This window comes from Suncus etruscus, chromosome 12 (genome assembly GCF_024139225.1).
Source record: "Suncus etruscus isolate mSunEtr1 chromosome 12, mSunEtr1.pri.cur, whole genome shotgun sequence".
Lineage (NCBI taxonomy): Eukaryota > Metazoa > Chordata > Mammalia > Eulipotyphla > Soricidae > Suncus > Suncus etruscus.
The window spans coordinates 11247916-11266952 of NC_064859.1; the positions used below are offsets into that span (position 1 = coordinate 11247916).

General features: G+C 39.5%; 1 protein-coding gene and 1 pseudogene across 1 annotated transcript in view; one reads left to right on the top strand and one right to left on the bottom strand.

Moving 5' to 3' along the window:
* SRBD1 (S1 RNA binding domain 1) overlaps positions 1–19037 on the bottom strand; it is a 184923-nt gene that overhangs the window by 17058 nt on the left and 148828 nt on the right. Inside the window, exon 18 of the mRNA XM_049784339.1 lies at positions 8204–8344. Coding sequence (XP_049640296.1) covers positions 8204–8344 — 141 coding nt within the window. The remainder of the gene's footprint in view (positions 1–8203; positions 8345–19037) is intronic.
* On the top strand, positions 4881–4978 carry LOC126025140 (uncharacterized; annotated as a pseudogene).

Sequence of the window (19037 nt, forward strand, 5' to 3'; positions counted from 1 at the left end):
TGCCCTAAAACGCACACCCTGAACTGGTCCAGCATACCTGGGACAAGATTTGCAGAGACATTACTTATTTCACAGGATAAACTTGGAAAGGCGCAAAACTTAACTTGTGAACCGTGCTAAATTGGCTCAAGTTCTTTTTTATGGTCAGTCGAAGTTTTGTACTTTTCTACTGTTTTGTTTCTTTGTTCTTGTAGTGCTGGGGATGGAATCCAGGAACTCGCCCCTGATTAAGTGGGGATGGATGATTGAAGTTCACAATCAAAAAAGGCTTTTTGATTCAAAGCAAAAAAATTCTACTAGTGTTCCTTTTCTACCAGATTAGGAGTCTCTTAAGAAGCTCAATGATGTCATGTATTTGCATATTTTCAGTGGCAACTAAAATCATTAATCATGAAATCCATGGAGTGAAGAATACAATGTAGAAGATAGAAAATGGAAATGAGAAGGATTTGTGCCCTCAAGGAGCTCACAAATTTAGGGAGGCTCAGTTATTCACAAATAATCATTCAGAAGCCAGCCCTAAGCCATTCCCTCTGTGAAGCAGGAAGCTGAGGGGGGGGAGAGAGAGAGGAGAGAGAAGGGGGGGGAGAGAGGAAAGAGGGGGGGAGAGAGAGAGACAGAGAGAGAGACAGAGAGAGACAGAGAGAGATCTCCTTTCTAGACAGGGTCATCTAGTAAGACTTCCTCTGGACAAGGTCACCCCCTCAGGGCAAGGTCACTACTTTAGGGCAAGGCCATCTCCTTCAAGCAAGGTCCTCTCCTGGGGCAGGGTCATGTCTATCCTTAGGGCAAGGCTTCTGGACTAAGAAACTGAAATGTTGGACCATCAGTTTCTTTAGTGTGGAATGTCATAATGGGAACAATATTTTTGGAGAAAAAGCTAAAAATTTAGGTTTACGCATACTGGGACTGAGGTGCCAGGAAAAGAGTCAGGGAGACAGCTGGGCAGAGGCAGCCACCATGTGCTTATTAGAATCCTTAAAGCTCCAGCACGGACCAGGAGTAACCAGAGAGTGATGGCTGTTTAGGTCTTTAGTGTCTCCCAATAGAATCGGGTTCCACTCCCTTCTCTAGCTCCTCTGGTATTTGCTATTATGTTTGCTAGTCACATACACAGTTACTGTCTTTCAGGTACTTTGTCAAGTATGTCAGCAAACTCTAGTGGCTCTGCTCTGAATATACACTCAGAATTGATCATCACTTCCCCCAACTCTTCTATAATCTTGGCCTCACTTGTCATCATCTTTCAACCTAATGACTGCAATTAGACTAAATGGCTGTCTTGTTTTGCTTCTTTATCTGCTACAACATACTGATGTTTGAAAAAAAAAAGTCAAAATAAAAAAGAGAAAGAAGTAACACAGCATTATAATATTATGTAATTTTAAGTTGTGTCCATGAACATCTACTATTTTTTTGACTTTTGGGTCACACCCAACTGTGCTGAGGGGTCATTCCTGGTGGTACTCAGGAGATCAGATGGGGTGCCAGGGATCAAAAATGGGCCAGAAACATGTAAGACAAGTGTCCTCAACACTGTACTATTACTCAGGCCCTATAGTCTTTGCTTGACAAAGACTTTTCCTTGTAAAATGGAAATCAGAACATGTCTTCCTTCATTCTAAGCCTTTCTCTTTTTCTATATGAGGCCTTGGGTTCTATCCCTAGCACTATGAAAAACTAAACAGAACTCCTTCTTGCTATGCCTTCTACCTGCGTAGTCTGCTCCCACATTCTGGTCCAGATAGTGTCTGCTCCCTCTTTTTGGAAGAGCTGCCCCCCCCCCCCCATGTCTGCATTGTAAAGCTCTTGCTCCAAAGGACATCTCAGAAATGTCACCTTGTCAATGAGGGCTCCCTGACTATTTCAAATGCAAGCTCTTAAAAAACTGTGAGCCCCACCTTGCTTTCTTTTTTTCCTGTCTTACCTATCATCTTGATCCTACTAAACTATTCACTTTTTCTTTTCTTTTTTTTTTTTGGTTCACACTCTGCAGCGGTCAGGGGTTATTCCTGGCTCTGTGCTCAGAAATCGCTCCTGGCAGGCTTGGGGGACCTTATGGAATGCCAGGATTCGAATCACCACCTGTCCTGGGTTGGCTGTGTGCAAGGCAAACACCCTACTGCTGTGCTATTGCTCCACCCCCTAAACTATTCACTTTCTTTTTCTTCTTTTTCTGCAAACCCCCCCCCCCCCCGTCCCCCAATGCTGTTTTGTCTGTCTGAGGGCAGGGATCTGTGATGTGCTCCAAACCTGCAGAACAGGACTAGGAATCTAGCAGATAGGCAGAAGGGCAGATGCACTGCTTATACCAAATAAGTGAGTCTGTCCACTAAGGGAGTAACAGTAGTGCCATTATCCACTCATCACTGGACCAAGGCTCTGTCTATCTGTTTGTACTATTATTGAGTAGGGATGGCACTGAGAACTGTTGGCAGGAGTTATAAAGGGAGGTCTAGAGGAGAAAAATTTCCGTGTAGGGTATTCTAAATTTTAGTTGCTAAAATATTCATGAGAAAACTTCTCAGGTAAAAACCAAACCCCAGAAAGTTTTGGAGTTTTGGAGAAAGACCTGGATTAGAGATGTTAAGTGGGGTTGGTGTTGGAACATTGAATGCCAGAAATAACTATAAGATGAGCAACTTTGTAAACCACAATATTTAAATAAATTTATTAACAAGTATATAGAATGAATTAATCAGTGGTAAGGTAAGATATAAATTATAGACAGACAGTAAGGTAAGTGGATGCAATCATTCAAGGGATTTTATAAAAGGATAAAGAAGATAAAGTAGCTAAGATAAGAAACAAACAATTTGAAAAAGATCTACATTTTGAGGTCCGGAGGAGAAAGAAAAGCCGGAATGGGTAAGTGGTTTAAAAATGAAAGAGGCTGATGGTTTTTGTAAACTAGTCATTTGTTGAGAAATAACTTCAGAAGAGTGGTAAGGTAGAAATGAATGGATAGAGAAATTGGAAGAAAAAGACAGTAAAGTTTAATCATTCTGAGAAATCAGTTGTAAAAAGAAGTAACAAAAGGACAGATGTCAAGAGGAGTCAGTTAAAAGATAGCTGCTGTCTTTAGCTTCTAGAGGCTGGAGACTGGGAAGAACTCTGTGTGTATACTACGCGTGTGGGGCGAACATGAAGGTACAAAGAGGGTGAGGTCAAGGATCCTAAAGATCACCATAAGATGCTACACAACTAGAACTCCCTTATCTTCATTGAGCTGCTGTCATTCCTCACTGCCACCAGACACCGCCCCCCCCTTCCTCTGTGCCTTTAAACATGAGCCACCTACAATAAAGACGAAAACCAAGAGAACTGAGAGAAAAAGAGTGGCAATGGGAATTTAGCTGGAGAAGGGTGGACAGACACGAAGAGAGGGCAACAATCTATGAAAGGAGACTTGAGGTGGTTTTACAATTTTCTGCCCCAAATTAAAAAACGAAGCAACATGTGACTGTGAGACGTGCTGAGAACAATAAAACAGATTTTGAACAGCATGACTAGCTCTTCCAAAGGACGAATAAAAGCAAAACCTATGGCAACAATAGTTCTTGTCATCCATGTGAGCGTAAATTCTCCAATAAGGTGGGCACATTTCCAGGAAGAGGATGTGTTCCTGCCAAACACCCTCTTCCTATCCTAAAATGTGAAGATGATAAATGGAGGAGTCACAGCCAACCTACTGATTGGGAAATTCACATGCTATGTTCTGAAAAACATAGTAAAAGAGAGAATTCTCATTCTCTCTCTCTCTCTCTTTCTCTTCCCCCCCCCCCCCCAATGATGACAGGTGTTTACTGAAGCTAATATACACAAGGTGCTGGATAGGTTGTTCCATGGTTTTTGGGGGAGGGACCAGGGAGGCAAAAACACAGGATGCATACATACTCTATTTAGGTTAGTGTAACGTTCAGGAAACATCATATCTGTAGCAGAACAGCATAAAATTCTATATGCTTTATGTGAAGAATCCATTTCCTACAGATTTATTTAATAAAATGAACAGGCAAAGTTTTGTTTATTGGCAGAGGCTGTTTTTGTGCGAGAAAAGGCAGAAACCTAATTTCAGCCATATGATAATAATGAGTACAAAGCTAACTTACTAGATGTTTATTTCATGCCTTTTTTTTCCCCTTAAAAACAAATATGACATGAATTTGGTTACTTTTCTGTGTTGGCTACACACTGTCTTGTTTTGGGGCCTTACCCATCAGTGTTTTGGGCTTACTCCTGGCTCTGTGCTCAGAGGATCATATGTGGTGCTGGTGATGGGACCCAGAGAGTCTGCATGCAAGGCAAGCACCTTACTCTCTCTCACGCTGCCTTTAAGAGTGTAATATGGGACACCAGGATTCGCACCAACCACCTTTGGTCCTGGATCGGCTGCTTGCAAGGCAAACACCGCTGTGCTATCTCTCCGGGCCCTGAAATAGCTTTTTAACAGTGACTTAATTAAGAACTCAGGATCTGGAATGTCATGAATCTGGTTCAAATCTTGGTCCTTCCAGATGGGTTTGTCTTAGGCCAGTCACTTTCCCCACCTGATGCTGCATAGATAAAAGAAGTGGGATAGTTACAGGACCAACCTTCTAGGTCTGTTTCGAAATCCAGGTGATGTGAAAGTGTTCAGTGAGCAGCTCGTTTTTACTGGAGCTTTTACTCTCAACATGGCTGTCTTGTCTTGTGTCCAATCTTTCTAACAGCTCATTTCTTTTTTCCCTAGTAGGAATCCTTAAAGACCACGACCAAACATCATCAACTATAGGAAACACTGTGAGGTCAGTTATTTGGGAACAAGCAATTTTTCCTGCAAACAACCTTTCTACTTCCTAAAGGCATCAATTAATGATTGGCCTTGGCTAAAGTTATCTGTGTGCTCGCTTATACTAAAATTGAAACGATACAGAGAAGATTAGCATGGCCCCTGTGCAAGGATGACACGCAAATTTGTGAAGCGTTCCATATTTAAAAAAAAATAAAGTTATCTGTGAGTTTTAGCTATCCTATATTGGTTGGTCTTTATTCACTTATATACCCTTTGAGGTGGGGACTCAGGAAGTAGGGGGGCCCTCCAGTGACTTGGCTAAACAGGTGGGTGGCTTGAAGTCAGAGACTGAGGAAGTGAAGCTGGTAGTTCCTTGCAATGCTTATAGGAAAACACTGAAGTGATCTTAGAAATCCGGTATCTTCGTACTAAATTTGCATTAAAGCAAAATAAATAGACTTACTTTTATAAAAATGAACCATTCGGGTCAGATATTTTTGATACCACATTCCCGCTTCCAAGTACCAGGAGGAAAGTGCTGGATTTAACTCAAAGACAACAACCAACAAAAATCAAGACCCAAAACAAACCAAAAACCCCAAACCCTATTTTAAAAACACAATATTTTTAAAACATAGTATGAAAGTAGATATAAAATATAAACAAGCTAGAATAAATATCAGGCCAATAAACAAAGCACAAATACTTAACAGAGAATCCCTATGAGTGAAAACTATTACAATTATGTAATAAAAATAAAAATACTCAATAAAAAGTATTAAAAAAGAAATTAAAAATAGAAATAATTATTTTAAAAGGAAATGTCTAAAATTCATAAATGACTAAAGGATCATGCAATAATACAAAAGCAAAAAAGACATAATGGTTTTACATTTAGTAGCATTTCTCAGGAGTGACACTGATAAAATTAAAGCCATTTATATACTGGTTCTGATAACTAAAACTAAAAGTTACTGCAGGGAAACTTATTTTTACAGAACTGATGTCTAAGGAGTACTTATTCATATCCATTTATCTTCCCTGGGAAGATACTTAGGAAATGTTGTATGAAAGCATCAGTGAGCTATGTTGAGTGATGTTGAAACTAAGAATACTTGAAAGCCAAAAAGGGACTATCAAAGTTCAAAAATGGAAAAAAGGAATGGGAAGCTTATTAGGTAAATTACCAATTTTGTCTCTAGTTTTTAAAGGCCAGGAGTTGAATTTCATGTTGTACGAATTTCCGATGAAATAGCCAACACATACCCAGCTTCTGAAGGTAAAACTGCTCCCAGAGGAAGCAGAGAGAAGGGTGAAGTCACTGGTAGGATTTCTAGGCTTCACATGCAGAAACTGGCCCAAGCAAAAATTGGCAAAAAAGTTCATTTGACAGGAGGAATTCAAGATTCTTCAAGCCTGAACATTGCTGGTGGCATTATAAATCAGTGTGTTACTTGGCAAGGCATATCAAAAGCCACATAAATTTAAAAACCTTCTGGCAGAGGTAATTCCACTTCTAGGAATCCATCATAAAGAACCGCTGCTAGTTCTACTCATATTAAAATATTGTTCCGTCATTTAGGGAATACTATTTTGTCTTTTAAAAAGAGCTATGGAGCTGGAGTGACAGTACAATAGTTAAGGCAACTGCCTTGCATGTAGCCAACCCAGCAACTCATATGGTCCCCTAAGCACTGTTAAGAATGAGTCCTCCAGGCCTTCCCTGGGTGCCAGCTCAGATGGCCAGAAGTGGGTTCAGGTGGACGCTTAGTGTTCCTCAGGCTTCCCCCCTCCCTCCGTACTCCAGGGGGGAGGTGCATAGGGAGGAGGGCGGGCAGACATATGGCCTAAGGTTTCCTCTTTGATTCTGGAGACCAGCTCTTGCCAGGTATGGGGTTTGGGAAGGCCCCATACCAGAGCCCTTCTCCCTGGCCTGGGGAGTGCTGGGAGGCTTGGCAGGCCTCCAGCCATCCTTGTCTTTTTCCCCTGACTCCAGGCCTTACCTGGGTGCCAGCTCAGATGGCCAGAAGTGGGTTCAGGTGGACTCTTAGTGGTCCTCAGACTTCCCCCCACCTCTCCCTACACTAATGGAAATGCGCTTTGGGAGGAAGGTGGGCCGTTTTAGTAGTGGTTTATGTTGGGACAGTCACTGGAATTTTTTTCTCCTTTTTCCTATTGATAGTATTGTATGCATATATTTTATATATATTCATAACATCCATCTTGTATTGTGACCTTGATACCGCCCTACAAATCTCATTTCTAATATTTTACTGCCTCAGTCCCAACCCTTATTTCCCCCAATCTTCCCATGTAGGTGCAGCTCATGACATGAAGCTCACCACACAGAGTGATAAGTGCAGTTAGAGAAATAACTACACTGAAAACTATCATAACAATGTGAATGAATGAGGGAAAAAGAAAGCCTGTCTCGAGTACAGGTGTGGGTGGAGTGGGGAGTAGATAGATCTGGGAAATTGGTGGTGGGAATCTTGCACTGGTGAAGGGGGGTGTTCTTTACATGACTGTAATCATACAACTACAATTATATTTGTAATCACGGTGTTTAAATAAAGATAATTTATAAAAAAAATGAGTATTGAGTGCAGAGCCATGAGTAACCCAAGCAATGCCAGGTGTGACCCAAAAATCACTCACTCACACACACACACACACACACACACACACACACACACACACACACACACACACACACACACACAGAACTATGCAGAAATAAAAAACATACTTAGACAGCAATTTGCAAATCCTATAAACCATATTAGAACCACATTATAGAAATAAATAAAATATACATTAAAAATAAATTGGTTAACATAGAACAAAATGCTGAGTTAGCAACCATAGAGATACCAGTTTTATTGGAATATCCTATAAATTCACATGTACATAGGTGTCTGTTCAAAGAAACAAACAAAAAAACCAATAAATGTGTAATGACTATCATTCACTATTTTTTGTTTTGGTTAAAAATGAGAATGCTAGAAATGAGAAAGGAAGGATGTTCATTCTTAATCTATCTCTTCATTATAGTAGAAATAATGGTTCAGTCACTGTATTTGGCAGGGGGAAAAGGTAAGAAACTAAAGAAGTAAACCTTTTATCATCGGCTGATAACTGTGTCTCCTTAATTTTCAAGACAAAACAGAGGAGACAGTGGGCCATTTCCATTATTATCACTCTACATCAGTACCAGGTTTTACTAGCTCATACTCTAGGAATAATGATTCATTCCTCTATGGACAAAAGAAAAAAGAAAAGAAAATGAAAATGTGCTACATAACTCAACAATGCGGAACTCCCGAAAATGTCACGCTAAGCACATTCATCTTTTGAAAGGCTCCATTATGCCAAAACAGAGGCCATTTGCTGTAGAGAGCTCAAGCTGGCCTTGGGCCCCAGACTCACCTCATTGCAATGCTGTATGATTCTGGATGAATACAAGTCTGATCCAAAGGATTTGGTTTTGTTACAGGAATTGCTGTCGCTTTGCTTTTCTTCTTGCCTTGCTCACCGCCAGCCGAGGAAGCCACACTGACTTGCTGACTACTGTAATCATTTTAAGGTTGGGAAGGAGGGGAATGGAAAAGAAAAGAAAGGTTAAGTGAAAACTTGCTTTCTTCTCTGCCCTACAAATACACATGCTGCAACCACATTCTGGCCATTCACATCACAGAAATGACCACTGATTTGCTTAAACAGGGTAAGTAAGGATTTTTACTACTTAAAGCCAAAAACGATTATAAACACTTCAGCTTGACAACGGCCCTTCTAGGAAAGAACAGAAAAGAAAGCAGGGCAACAAGTTAAAAAGAGAATAAGGAAATAAAGAAAAAAATGAATTCTCAGAGCAGAAGAAAAACAAGGCTTCAAGTAAAAAAATCAAACTACTGCATTTAGAATAGGATGCATTGAATAGGATAGTATGGGTTGAACTCATTTGATACAACATGGGACTAACTTTAGAATATGATTTTAAAAACCGAAAAAGGGGCTCAACATTGGATCATGAGTAAGCGGCCCATTCCCTCTGTCATCACTGTGCCTTAGTCACTGCTGGAAGCCCGATTCCTCTGCTGCTGGTAAGGGCTGGGAAGCAGGGGACCTAAGGGAAGGATTCTACCTCGAATAAGGCCCCTTCAATCCTCCCCGGCTATCACCATGCCTTAGCTGCTGCAGGGAAGAAGCTCAGCCCACAGCCCACAGGTAAGGTAAGCTGAAAGCAGACACCCCCACTTCCCACCAAGCTACATCACCCCACCTATGTGGATTCAGCCGCCTGCTTCTCAAAACTCCATCCTTCTTCCCCTGATCTGGAGAGATCAGTGGGATATGTACATACACATACTGGCCATTATCCAGCTGCACAAACTCCACTGACACTTTAGTCTATACTATATATACTATATTTTAGAGGTTTCTCTAAAATCCAAGAGGCAAAAAGAGTGCCAAACAAAATAGACCAAACAGAACACCAAGATATTTAGTAATCCAAATGGCAAAAGAAACAGAGAGAGATGAATTCTTTAAAGCAATAAGGGAGAAAAATATCCTCAAGTACAAAGGAAGGAACATAAGAATCAAACCAGATCTCCCATTTGAAACAATTCAGGCATGAAGACATTAGAATGACATATTTAAACTACTGAATAAAAGAAACTTCCAACCTAGAGTCCACTACCCAGCAAAACTCTCACTTACATGAGAGGGAGAACTAAAAACATTCTCAGAAAAAAAAGAACTCGCAGTAACTTGTACTAGCCAAACCAGCTCTAAATCATATCAAATTACACAGCCCAAATACCCAACTATAACAACAACAACAACAACAACCCTACATAATATAATAGCGCAACAACTCTCTGTTAATAATCTCCTTAAATGTCAATGGACTAAAAACCCCATTAAAAGACACAGAGTAGGGGGTTGGATCAGAAAACAAAAACCCAGATATCTGCTGCCTGCTGGAAACACATCTAAAAGATCAGGTTAGACACAGGCTTAGAATAAAAGAATGGAAATCAATTATTCAATTGATTAGAAATTGACTGGAAAACAAAAAACGCTGGGACAGCCATATTTATATCAGACCAAATTGCATTCAGCCTCGAGAAAGTGCTCAGAGACAAAGAGGGTCACTACTTATTGATCAGGGGAACATTAGACCAAGAAGTACTAACTCTGATCAACATTTATGCACCAAAAGTAGAACCAGAAAAATATGTAAGGCATTTGCTCGCAAAGCTAGAGAAACACGGACGGAAATGTGATAGTAGACTTCAACACAATTATCACCACTAGACAGATCCACTAAGCAGAAAAAGAGCAAAGACATAAGAGCTCTAAAAGAGAAAATAGAAGAACTAGGACTAATGTACCTGTATAGGGTCCTCCATCCCCAGAAAGTGAAATACACATTCTTCTCAAGAACACACGAAACCTTCTCTAGAACAGATCATGCCCTACAGTGATAGCTAACCTTTTGAGCCCAAGTGCCCAAACTGCAGCACAATCCCCGGTCCTCCCAATGGCCAGTCCAGCCCTGTTACCAGGTGAGCTGCAAAATAGACACCGGCACACTCGCCTCCTGCCGTGCCACATATCTTAACTGCGGACCTTCCCACGTGCCAGCTGCAAGGCCTTTGTGTGCCACCGCTGGCATGCATGCCATAGGTTTGCCATTGAGGCCTAGGATATAAACCTAACTTTCATAAAATCACAAATATAAGAATTATACCAAGCACCCTATCAGACCACAATGTAACAGAGATCAAGATTGACTGTAAAAAGAAGATGTGGAGAAAATCTAACACCTGGAGACTAAACAACATTCTGCTCAACAATAGCTAGATTGGAGAGGAAATCAAGGAAGAAATAAAAGATCCTTGAGATGAATGAAAATGAAGAAACAAATTGCCAAAAATCTATGGGATACACCAAAAGCAGTAATTATGGGGAAATTCAAAGCAATACAGGCCTATGTCAGAAAAGAGGAAAATGAAAAAAATTAAGAGCTTAAATGGGACACCCTTAAGGACCTGGAAAAACAGCAACAAAGAAACCCAAACACAGTAGAAGACAATAAATAATAAAAACCAGAGCAGAAATAAACAATATAGAAACAAAGAAAACAGTACAAAGAATCAATGAGACTAGGAGCTGGTTTTTCTAAAGAATAAACAAGATGGACAAACCCCTAGCAACACTCACAAAGAAAAAAAGGGAAAACATCCAAATAAATAGGATAAAAAATAAAAGGATTGGGCCCGGAGAGATAGTACAGCGGCGTTTGCCTTGCAAGCAGCCGATCCAGGACCAAAGGTGGTTGGTTCGAATCCCGGTGTCCCATATGGTCCCCCGTGCCTGCCAGGAGCTATTTCTGAGCAGACAGCCAGGAGTAACCCCTGAGCACCGCTGGGTGTGACCCAAAAACCAAAAACCAAAAAAAAAAAAAAAAAAAAAAAGGATTACAATAGAACCTCAAGAAAAACAAGACATCATGACAGCTTATTATGAACAATTGTACTCAGTTAAGTTAGAGAACGCAGAAGAAATCAACAGATTCCTGAGACTTAATAAGGAGGAAACAGAAAGCCTAAACAGGCCAATCACATCTAAGGAAATTGGAACAGTAATTAAGAAACTCCCCAAGAATAAAAGTCCAGACTGGATGGTTTTACAGGTGAATTCTATCAAACATTGAGAGGAATTACTACCATTGATGCTCAGGTTCTTTAAAAACATTGAAAAGACTGGAATCCTTTCTAATTTCTTTTATGAGGCGAATATCACGCTCATTCCCAAAGCTGGCAAAGACACCAACAAAGAAAACTACTAGTGAGACCAATCTCACTAATGAACATGGATGCAAAAATCATCAACAAAATCTTAGCAAACCTAGTCCAACAATATAACAAAAAGATTATACACCATGACCAAGTGGGTTTGATGCAAAGATGGTTCAACATATACAAATCAATCAACATCATATAACACATCAACAATAAGATAAAAACCACATGATTACATCAATTGATGCAGGGAAGGCATTTGACAAAATCCAACACCCATTCATGATAAAAACACTCGGCAAAATAGGGTTGGAAGAAACCTTCCTCAAGATAGTTACAGCTATCTATAAAAGCTCACAGCCAACATTATTCTTAATGGCGAAAAACTGAAAACATTTCCACTAAGATCAGGAACAAGGCAAGGCTATTCACTGTCTCTGCTCTTATTCAACATAGTTTTAGAAGTCCTAGCAATAGCAATCAGACAAGAGAAGGGAACCCAGATAATCCAAATAGGGAAAGAGGAAGTCAAACTATCTCTATTTGCAGATGATAAGATGATATACATAGAAAACCCTAATGAGTTCAGAGAAAAACTCCTAGAAATAAACCAATACAACAAAGTGGCTGGCTATAAAGTCAATACACAAAAGATAGTAACATTCCTCTATACAAATAACGAAGCAGAGGAGAAAGAGATAAAGGAGTCAATCCCATTTAAAATAGTATCTAAAAATATCAAGTACCTAGGAATAAACCTAACAAGAGAGGTGAAAGACCTATACTATGAAAACTTCAAAAGGCTTCAGAAAGAAATTGAAGAGGACCTAAGGAATTGGAAGAACATTCCATGCTCATGGATAGGAAGAATCAACATCATCAAAATGACCAATTTATCTAAACTACTATATAGATTCAATGCAATCCCTATCCAAATTCAGGCATCATTTTTCAAGAACTTAAGAACAATCAATTATAAAGTTCCCGTGGAACCACAAAGGACCTACGTTAGCCAAATCCATATTGAAAAACAAGAAACTGGGTGACATCTCTTTACCTAACCCAAAACTTTACTGTAAGGCCATAGTGATCAAAACAGCATGATACGGAAACAAAGACGAAGTCTCAGATCAATGGGTCAGAATAGAATATCAGTGACATGTCACCAAATATATGGTCACCTAATATTTGACAAAGGAGCCAAGAATCTGAAATGGAACAAAGACAGTTGCTTCAACAAATGATGTTGGAACAACTGGATAATCACCTTAAGAAATTAAAGATTGATGAAAGATTGATCCATACCTCACACCTTACACAAGAATCAACTAAAAACTAAATTAAAAAAAAAAAGAAAAAAACTCCATTCACATTAGTGTCACACAAAGTCAAATATCTTGGAGTCAACTTGACTAAAGACATGAAGGACCTATACAAAGAAAACTATAAAACCCTATTCCAAGAAATAAGAGAGGACATGCCGAACTGGAAACACATACCCTGCTCATGGATTGGCAGGATTAACATAATTAAAATGGCAATACTCTCCAAAGCAGTGGTCCTCAAACTATGGCCCGCGGGCCACATATTGTATTTGTATCTGTTTTGTTTCTTCATTGCAAAATAAGATATATGCAGTGTGCATAAGAATTTGTTTATAAGTTTTGTTTTTACTATAGTCAGACCCTCCAATGGTCTGAGGGACAGTGAACTGGCCCCGTTTAAAAAGTTTGAGGACCCCTGCTCCAAAGCATTGTACAGATTTAATGCTATCCCTCTAAAGATACCCATGGCATTCTTCAAAGAAGTGGATTAAACACTTCAGAAATTCATTTGGAACAATAAACACCCTTAAATAGCTAAAGCAATCCTTGGGAAAAAGAATATGAAAGATATTACTTTCCCCAACTTTAAATTGTATTACAAAGCAATAGTTATCAAAACAGCATGGTATTGGAATAAAGACAGACCCTCAGTGGAATAGGCTAGAGTACTCAGAGCTCCCCAGACATACAATCACCTAATTTTTGATAAAGGAGCAAGAAATCCTAAATGGAGCAAGGAACATCTCTTCAACAACTGATGTTGGCACAACTGGTTAGCCAATTGCAAAATAAGCGAACTCAGACCCCCAGCTAACACCATGTACGAAGGTAAAATCCAAATGGATTAAAGGCCTTGATATAAGACCTGAAACCATAAAGTATATAGAAAAACACATAGATAAAACAATCCATAACATTTAGACTAAAGGCATCTTTAAAGAGGAAATAGCACTCTCCAAACAAGTAGAAGCAGAGATAAACAGATGGGAATATATTAAGCTGAGAAGCTTCTGCACCTCAAAGGAAATAGTGCCCAGGATACCAGAGCCACTCACAGAGTGGGAGAAACTATTCACTCAATACCCATCAGATAAGGGGCTAATATTCAAAATATACAAGACACCGATGGAACTTTACAAGGAAAAAACATCTAATCCCATCAAAAAATGGGGAGAAGAAATGAACAGACACTTTGAAAAAGAAGAAAGGCAAATGGCCAAAAGGCATATGAAAAGATGCTCAACATCACTAATTGTCAAGGAGATGCAAATCAAAACAACTATGAGGTACCACCTCATGCCACTGAGATTGGCACACATCACAAAGAAGGAAAACAAGCAGTGCTGGTGGGGATGTGGAGAGAAGGAAACTCTTTTTCACTGCTGGTGGGAATGCCATCTAGTCCAACCTTTATGGAAAGCGATATGGAGATTCCTCCTCAAACTGGAAATTGAGCTCCCATACAATCCAGCTATATCACTCCTAGGAATATACCCAAGAAACACAATACAAAAATCCCTTCCTCACTTCTATATTCATTGCAGCTTTATTTACAGTAGCCAGACTCTGGAAACAACCAAGATGCCCTTCAACAGATGAATGGCTAAAGAAACTGTGGTACATATACACAATGAAATATTATGCAGCCGTCAGGGAGATGAAGTCATGAAATTTTCCTATACATGGAATCTATTATGCTGAGTGAACTATGCCAGAGGGAGAGGGATAGATGCAGAATAGTCTCACTCATCTATGGGTTTTAAGAAAAATAAAAGACATTTTTGCAATAATTCTCAGAGACAAAAGAGAGGAGGGCTGAAAGTCCAGCTCATGACAATGAAGTTCACCACAAAGAGTGATGAGTGAGAGAAATAACTACATTGAGAGTGAATGAGGGAAGTAGAAAGCCTGTCTAGAGTACAGGCAGGGGTGGGGTGTGGAGGAGGGAGATTTGGGACATTGGTGATGGGAATATTGCACTGGTGAAGAGGGGTGTTCTTTACATGTCTGAAGCCCAACTACAATCATATTTGTAATGAAAGTGTTTAAAGATAATAAAAAATACTTGAATTTACCCATTCCCTTTTGATTATGTCTTGGTCTATGACCTAAAGCTTAGAACCATTGAGACTCCTGAAACAGACAATTGCATACCATTGACTATGTTACAGGACTCACTCATTGAGTATGTTTTTGCAAATTACTATTATCCTGTTCCATTTTACCCTCTTCTCTTCTTTTTCCTTTTTTTCTCTTTCCTTCTCTCCTTATTTTTCAATTCAAGTGATAATATTATCATAACATAATGCCTACACTGTCAGCTTCTTTCCAGGAATGGAACCTTGATGCACAAGACATGGTGGATGATACAATGCAACGTAGACTCATCTTCTATTGCTTACTACCATACTGCATAGGACTCTTAGTCATGAAAATTGTTTATCCTAAAATGCTCCAAGCACAATCTAATCCTGAAAGCTTCATTTAGCAAAGTTCATACCTGCATAGAATGAGTGCCAAGACATTGGGAAAGCCATTCCTTTCAAGGTACCAACCCAATCTGTTTATTTTTCTTTTTTTCACTCTTTTTTCCCCTAAGCTATTTATTTATTTATTTGTTTATTTATTTTTCTTAATTTAATTATTTCTTAAGCACTCTGACCCATCCCATAAGAGTCAGGCCTCCAACTACAGCCTATAAATAGATCTCTAATGTTTGTCTATAAGTGTCTGTATATAAAGGACTCCTCTATGTTTGCCTAATCTATACTGTAAACAAGCCATGCCTATATTGTATACAGCCCCTGTTATATATTATCCCCACTCCCGATCAGAACTTCTATCATCTCATACCCTCAATTCTGATCCATTATCTCTTCCTATTTAACCCTCTTTATCCTCAGTGCTTATTTCTTAGGAACCGAGACCAACTCTCTGGGCCCAATAAGCCGCCATCCAGCTCCCAAAGTGAAAGGACACCCTCTTAGTCTCATATCTCTTGCTCTGGCAAGAAGCTGCAACCACCACCACCACCACCCCCGCTGACTCATTCTATGAGGCCCTTTTTCTCTCACATACACACCCCAACATGGACTGGTGCATGCTACTGGAGTCAGCTCCAGAAGGAACCCCAGTGAGGACATTACTCAATCCCTTACTGCGCGAACCATTTCTCAGTCTCAATAAGACTATAATGTGGGACGAAAATGTGTCCTGGATCTCATCCCTTCCCAAGACTATCTCAAAAGACTTAATGGGAATATCTATATTTTCTATGTGTGTTTAATTCCTTTAATAGCTGTATCACTTAGTCCAACCCTTTTTAAAAAATTTTATTCATATATTTAATTATGTTTCTTTGCCTGTTCTGGTTCTGCTTAATATGATTCTAGAAGAAAAGTCTTGCTTGGGATAAAAGCTCAGGTCAAAACCAGGGCACAGATTGTATAGCCTGACATTTTTACCCCTAATGCACAAACATTATAATATGGCATGGTTCCTTTTTGCATAGGCACATAAAATGAGGAAATCTTATGTACAGAAACAAGCTCTTATCTATCTTATCTTTATGGGATAAAGTTTATAATACAGAGGATCCTCCCACCCTGAATATTTGTCATGGGAACTCGAAGTAGACCTCACGTGATCAGACATCACCCATCCAATCCCAAACCCTGGATCCCAACCTTAGAACTGACATAGTTCCCCACAACAGCATCAGGAATCAAACTCCCCCCCCCCCCCCACACCCCCGGGAGAGTCCCTAATACAGCTCTGGCATCAATTTGTGCCAGAGTATAATCATATGACATCCTGACAGAGGAAACATCAACAACTTGATCTAAAGGCAGGTTGCTCCACCTCATCACCTAACAGTGAGATGAAAACAGAAGACACTCCATCCTTTGATCTATGCAAAAACCAAGACCATTAAATAAAGAAAACTGACAGCAACAACTGTGACTGAACAGACCTTCTGGAACCATAAAGAAAGATTCTATCCTAGACTTCATCCTAAGACCTGTGCAAATAACCAAGATCTCTAATTACAGAGAACTGTCTTTGACAACCACAACTGAGCAGAACGTTTCCCGATACCATAAAAAGACCTTGGAGTTTGGCAATGAACAGGGCTGGAACCTGTTGTAGATTCCATGGCAGTATACTTCAAGGGTAGAGAAACCCTATCTCTCTTAGGTCAAGAAAATTTCCTTTCTAATTGCCTATAGAAAAACAAACAAACAAATAAAACTTGCCACATCAGTTGCCCCTTCCTTTTTTTTTTTGTTTTTATTTTTTCCTTTTTATGTCCTTTTTTTAAAATTATACTTAAAGCTTCTAGATGGGGCTCCTCCCCGCTTTATTTTTAACTTTTACTTTCTTTTTTTCTTTTTTCAACAGAACCATAGAACATGAACCATCTTGTTCTGCCTCAAAAACTGAGAAAAAAAATAAAAGGATGGTACTAGGGACAAGCATTCTTACAAACACTGAGTGGAAATAAAAAAATGATCAGACATAAATACCCAACAAAAGTCAGTGACAATAGAACCAAGAGACCCAAACTACAGCAAGCTATACACGAAAGGGACCAGCTACACCAGCAGTCCAGGGGAACCAAGGGTGGAGGTATGGGATGCATAACTGTGAAAGACTTGTAATTTACATTGGTCTCAATAAAAATTATTTTTAAAAAACTCTAGAAAAAAATAAAACATCATTTTGAAAGAGAGTAGAATCAGACTGGCATCATATTTCTAATTCACAAACATCTGATGCCATAATACAATAAAAATATCATAAAGCTTTTTGGGAAATAGTCTTTATTGACAACCAGATGTGTAGTTAATTAGCATCCAAGTAGGAGAGCAAGTTACAATCATATTCAGACACAAGTTTTAAGTACAACCTATATAAGATGTTTTTTTCTGAAAATAATTAGTTTCTTTTTGGGTTTTGGGGCCACAGCTAGAGGTCTAAGGAATCATATGCAAGGCAAGGGACTTGTCTACCATACTATTTCCCCTGAAAAAATTTAAACTACACATAAATGTAGAATTTTTATGTAGAGAACACATAAAAATTATTGTTATGGGGGCCGGCATGGTGGCGCTAGAGGTAAGGTGTCTGCCTTGCAAGTGCTAGCCTAGGATGGACTGAGGTTTGATCCCCCGGCTCCCATATGGTCCCCCAAGCCAGGAGCGACTTCTGAGCACATAGCCAGGAGTAACCCCTGAGCGTCGCCGAATGTGGCCCAAAAACCAAAAAAAAAAAAAAAAAATTATTGTTAAATAATTTGCCTATATATTCTATATCGGGGTGGCGAACAAGTTTGACACAAAGAGCCAAAATTTTAAACTGTGAGAGTCAGAGAGCCACACCACGCAGTGACCTGCCAAAACAGACAAACACACAAAAGCATATAATTTTAACAATAATATATTAAACACATACTGCATTTTGCCATTTTGAGTGAGGGCCAAAATCCTGTGATGGCGAGGGTGTGCTACGTCCTCTATACTAAGAACTAATGGCCAGATGGGACCCAACATGTGACACACAGGTCCCCCCCACCCCTCGCTGGCCTGTGCAGTTGTTCCCAGCGAGGAATGGGAGATGGGATGCCGCAGCCTGGGGGCGGGACTACGCGCTCGGAGATCTCTCCTCAGAAGCAGCAGAACAAAATCCAAACTTGGCAAAGAGCCACAGTAAACAAAATAATGATAAGAGGCAAAGAGTCGCATTCATTTTGGCCAGGAGCCGCATGAGCTGTGTGTGTTCGCCACCACTGTTCTATATAAATCCTCCAACTATAATCCTTAGCTATATTATTATTTAACAGAGTTGAAGTTTGAGGAGATTTCTATACTTTTCCAGGAAGAAAAATGCTTATTAGTTCCAGAATTAAGTAGAAATCAAATTTAAGGGTAATTAGCAGATGTTAAAGGACAACTTGGAAAATGCTCAGGCCATATGAAAATGAGATAGAAAACAAAATGAAACAAATTAAAGAAGAAAATGTCTTAAGTGATAAATCAAACAAATAGTATGAAATGAAAAAAAAATCAGAAAGCCAAAGAAGAAAACTAAAAACAAGATGGAACTTAAGTCTGAAGAGCTCAAATA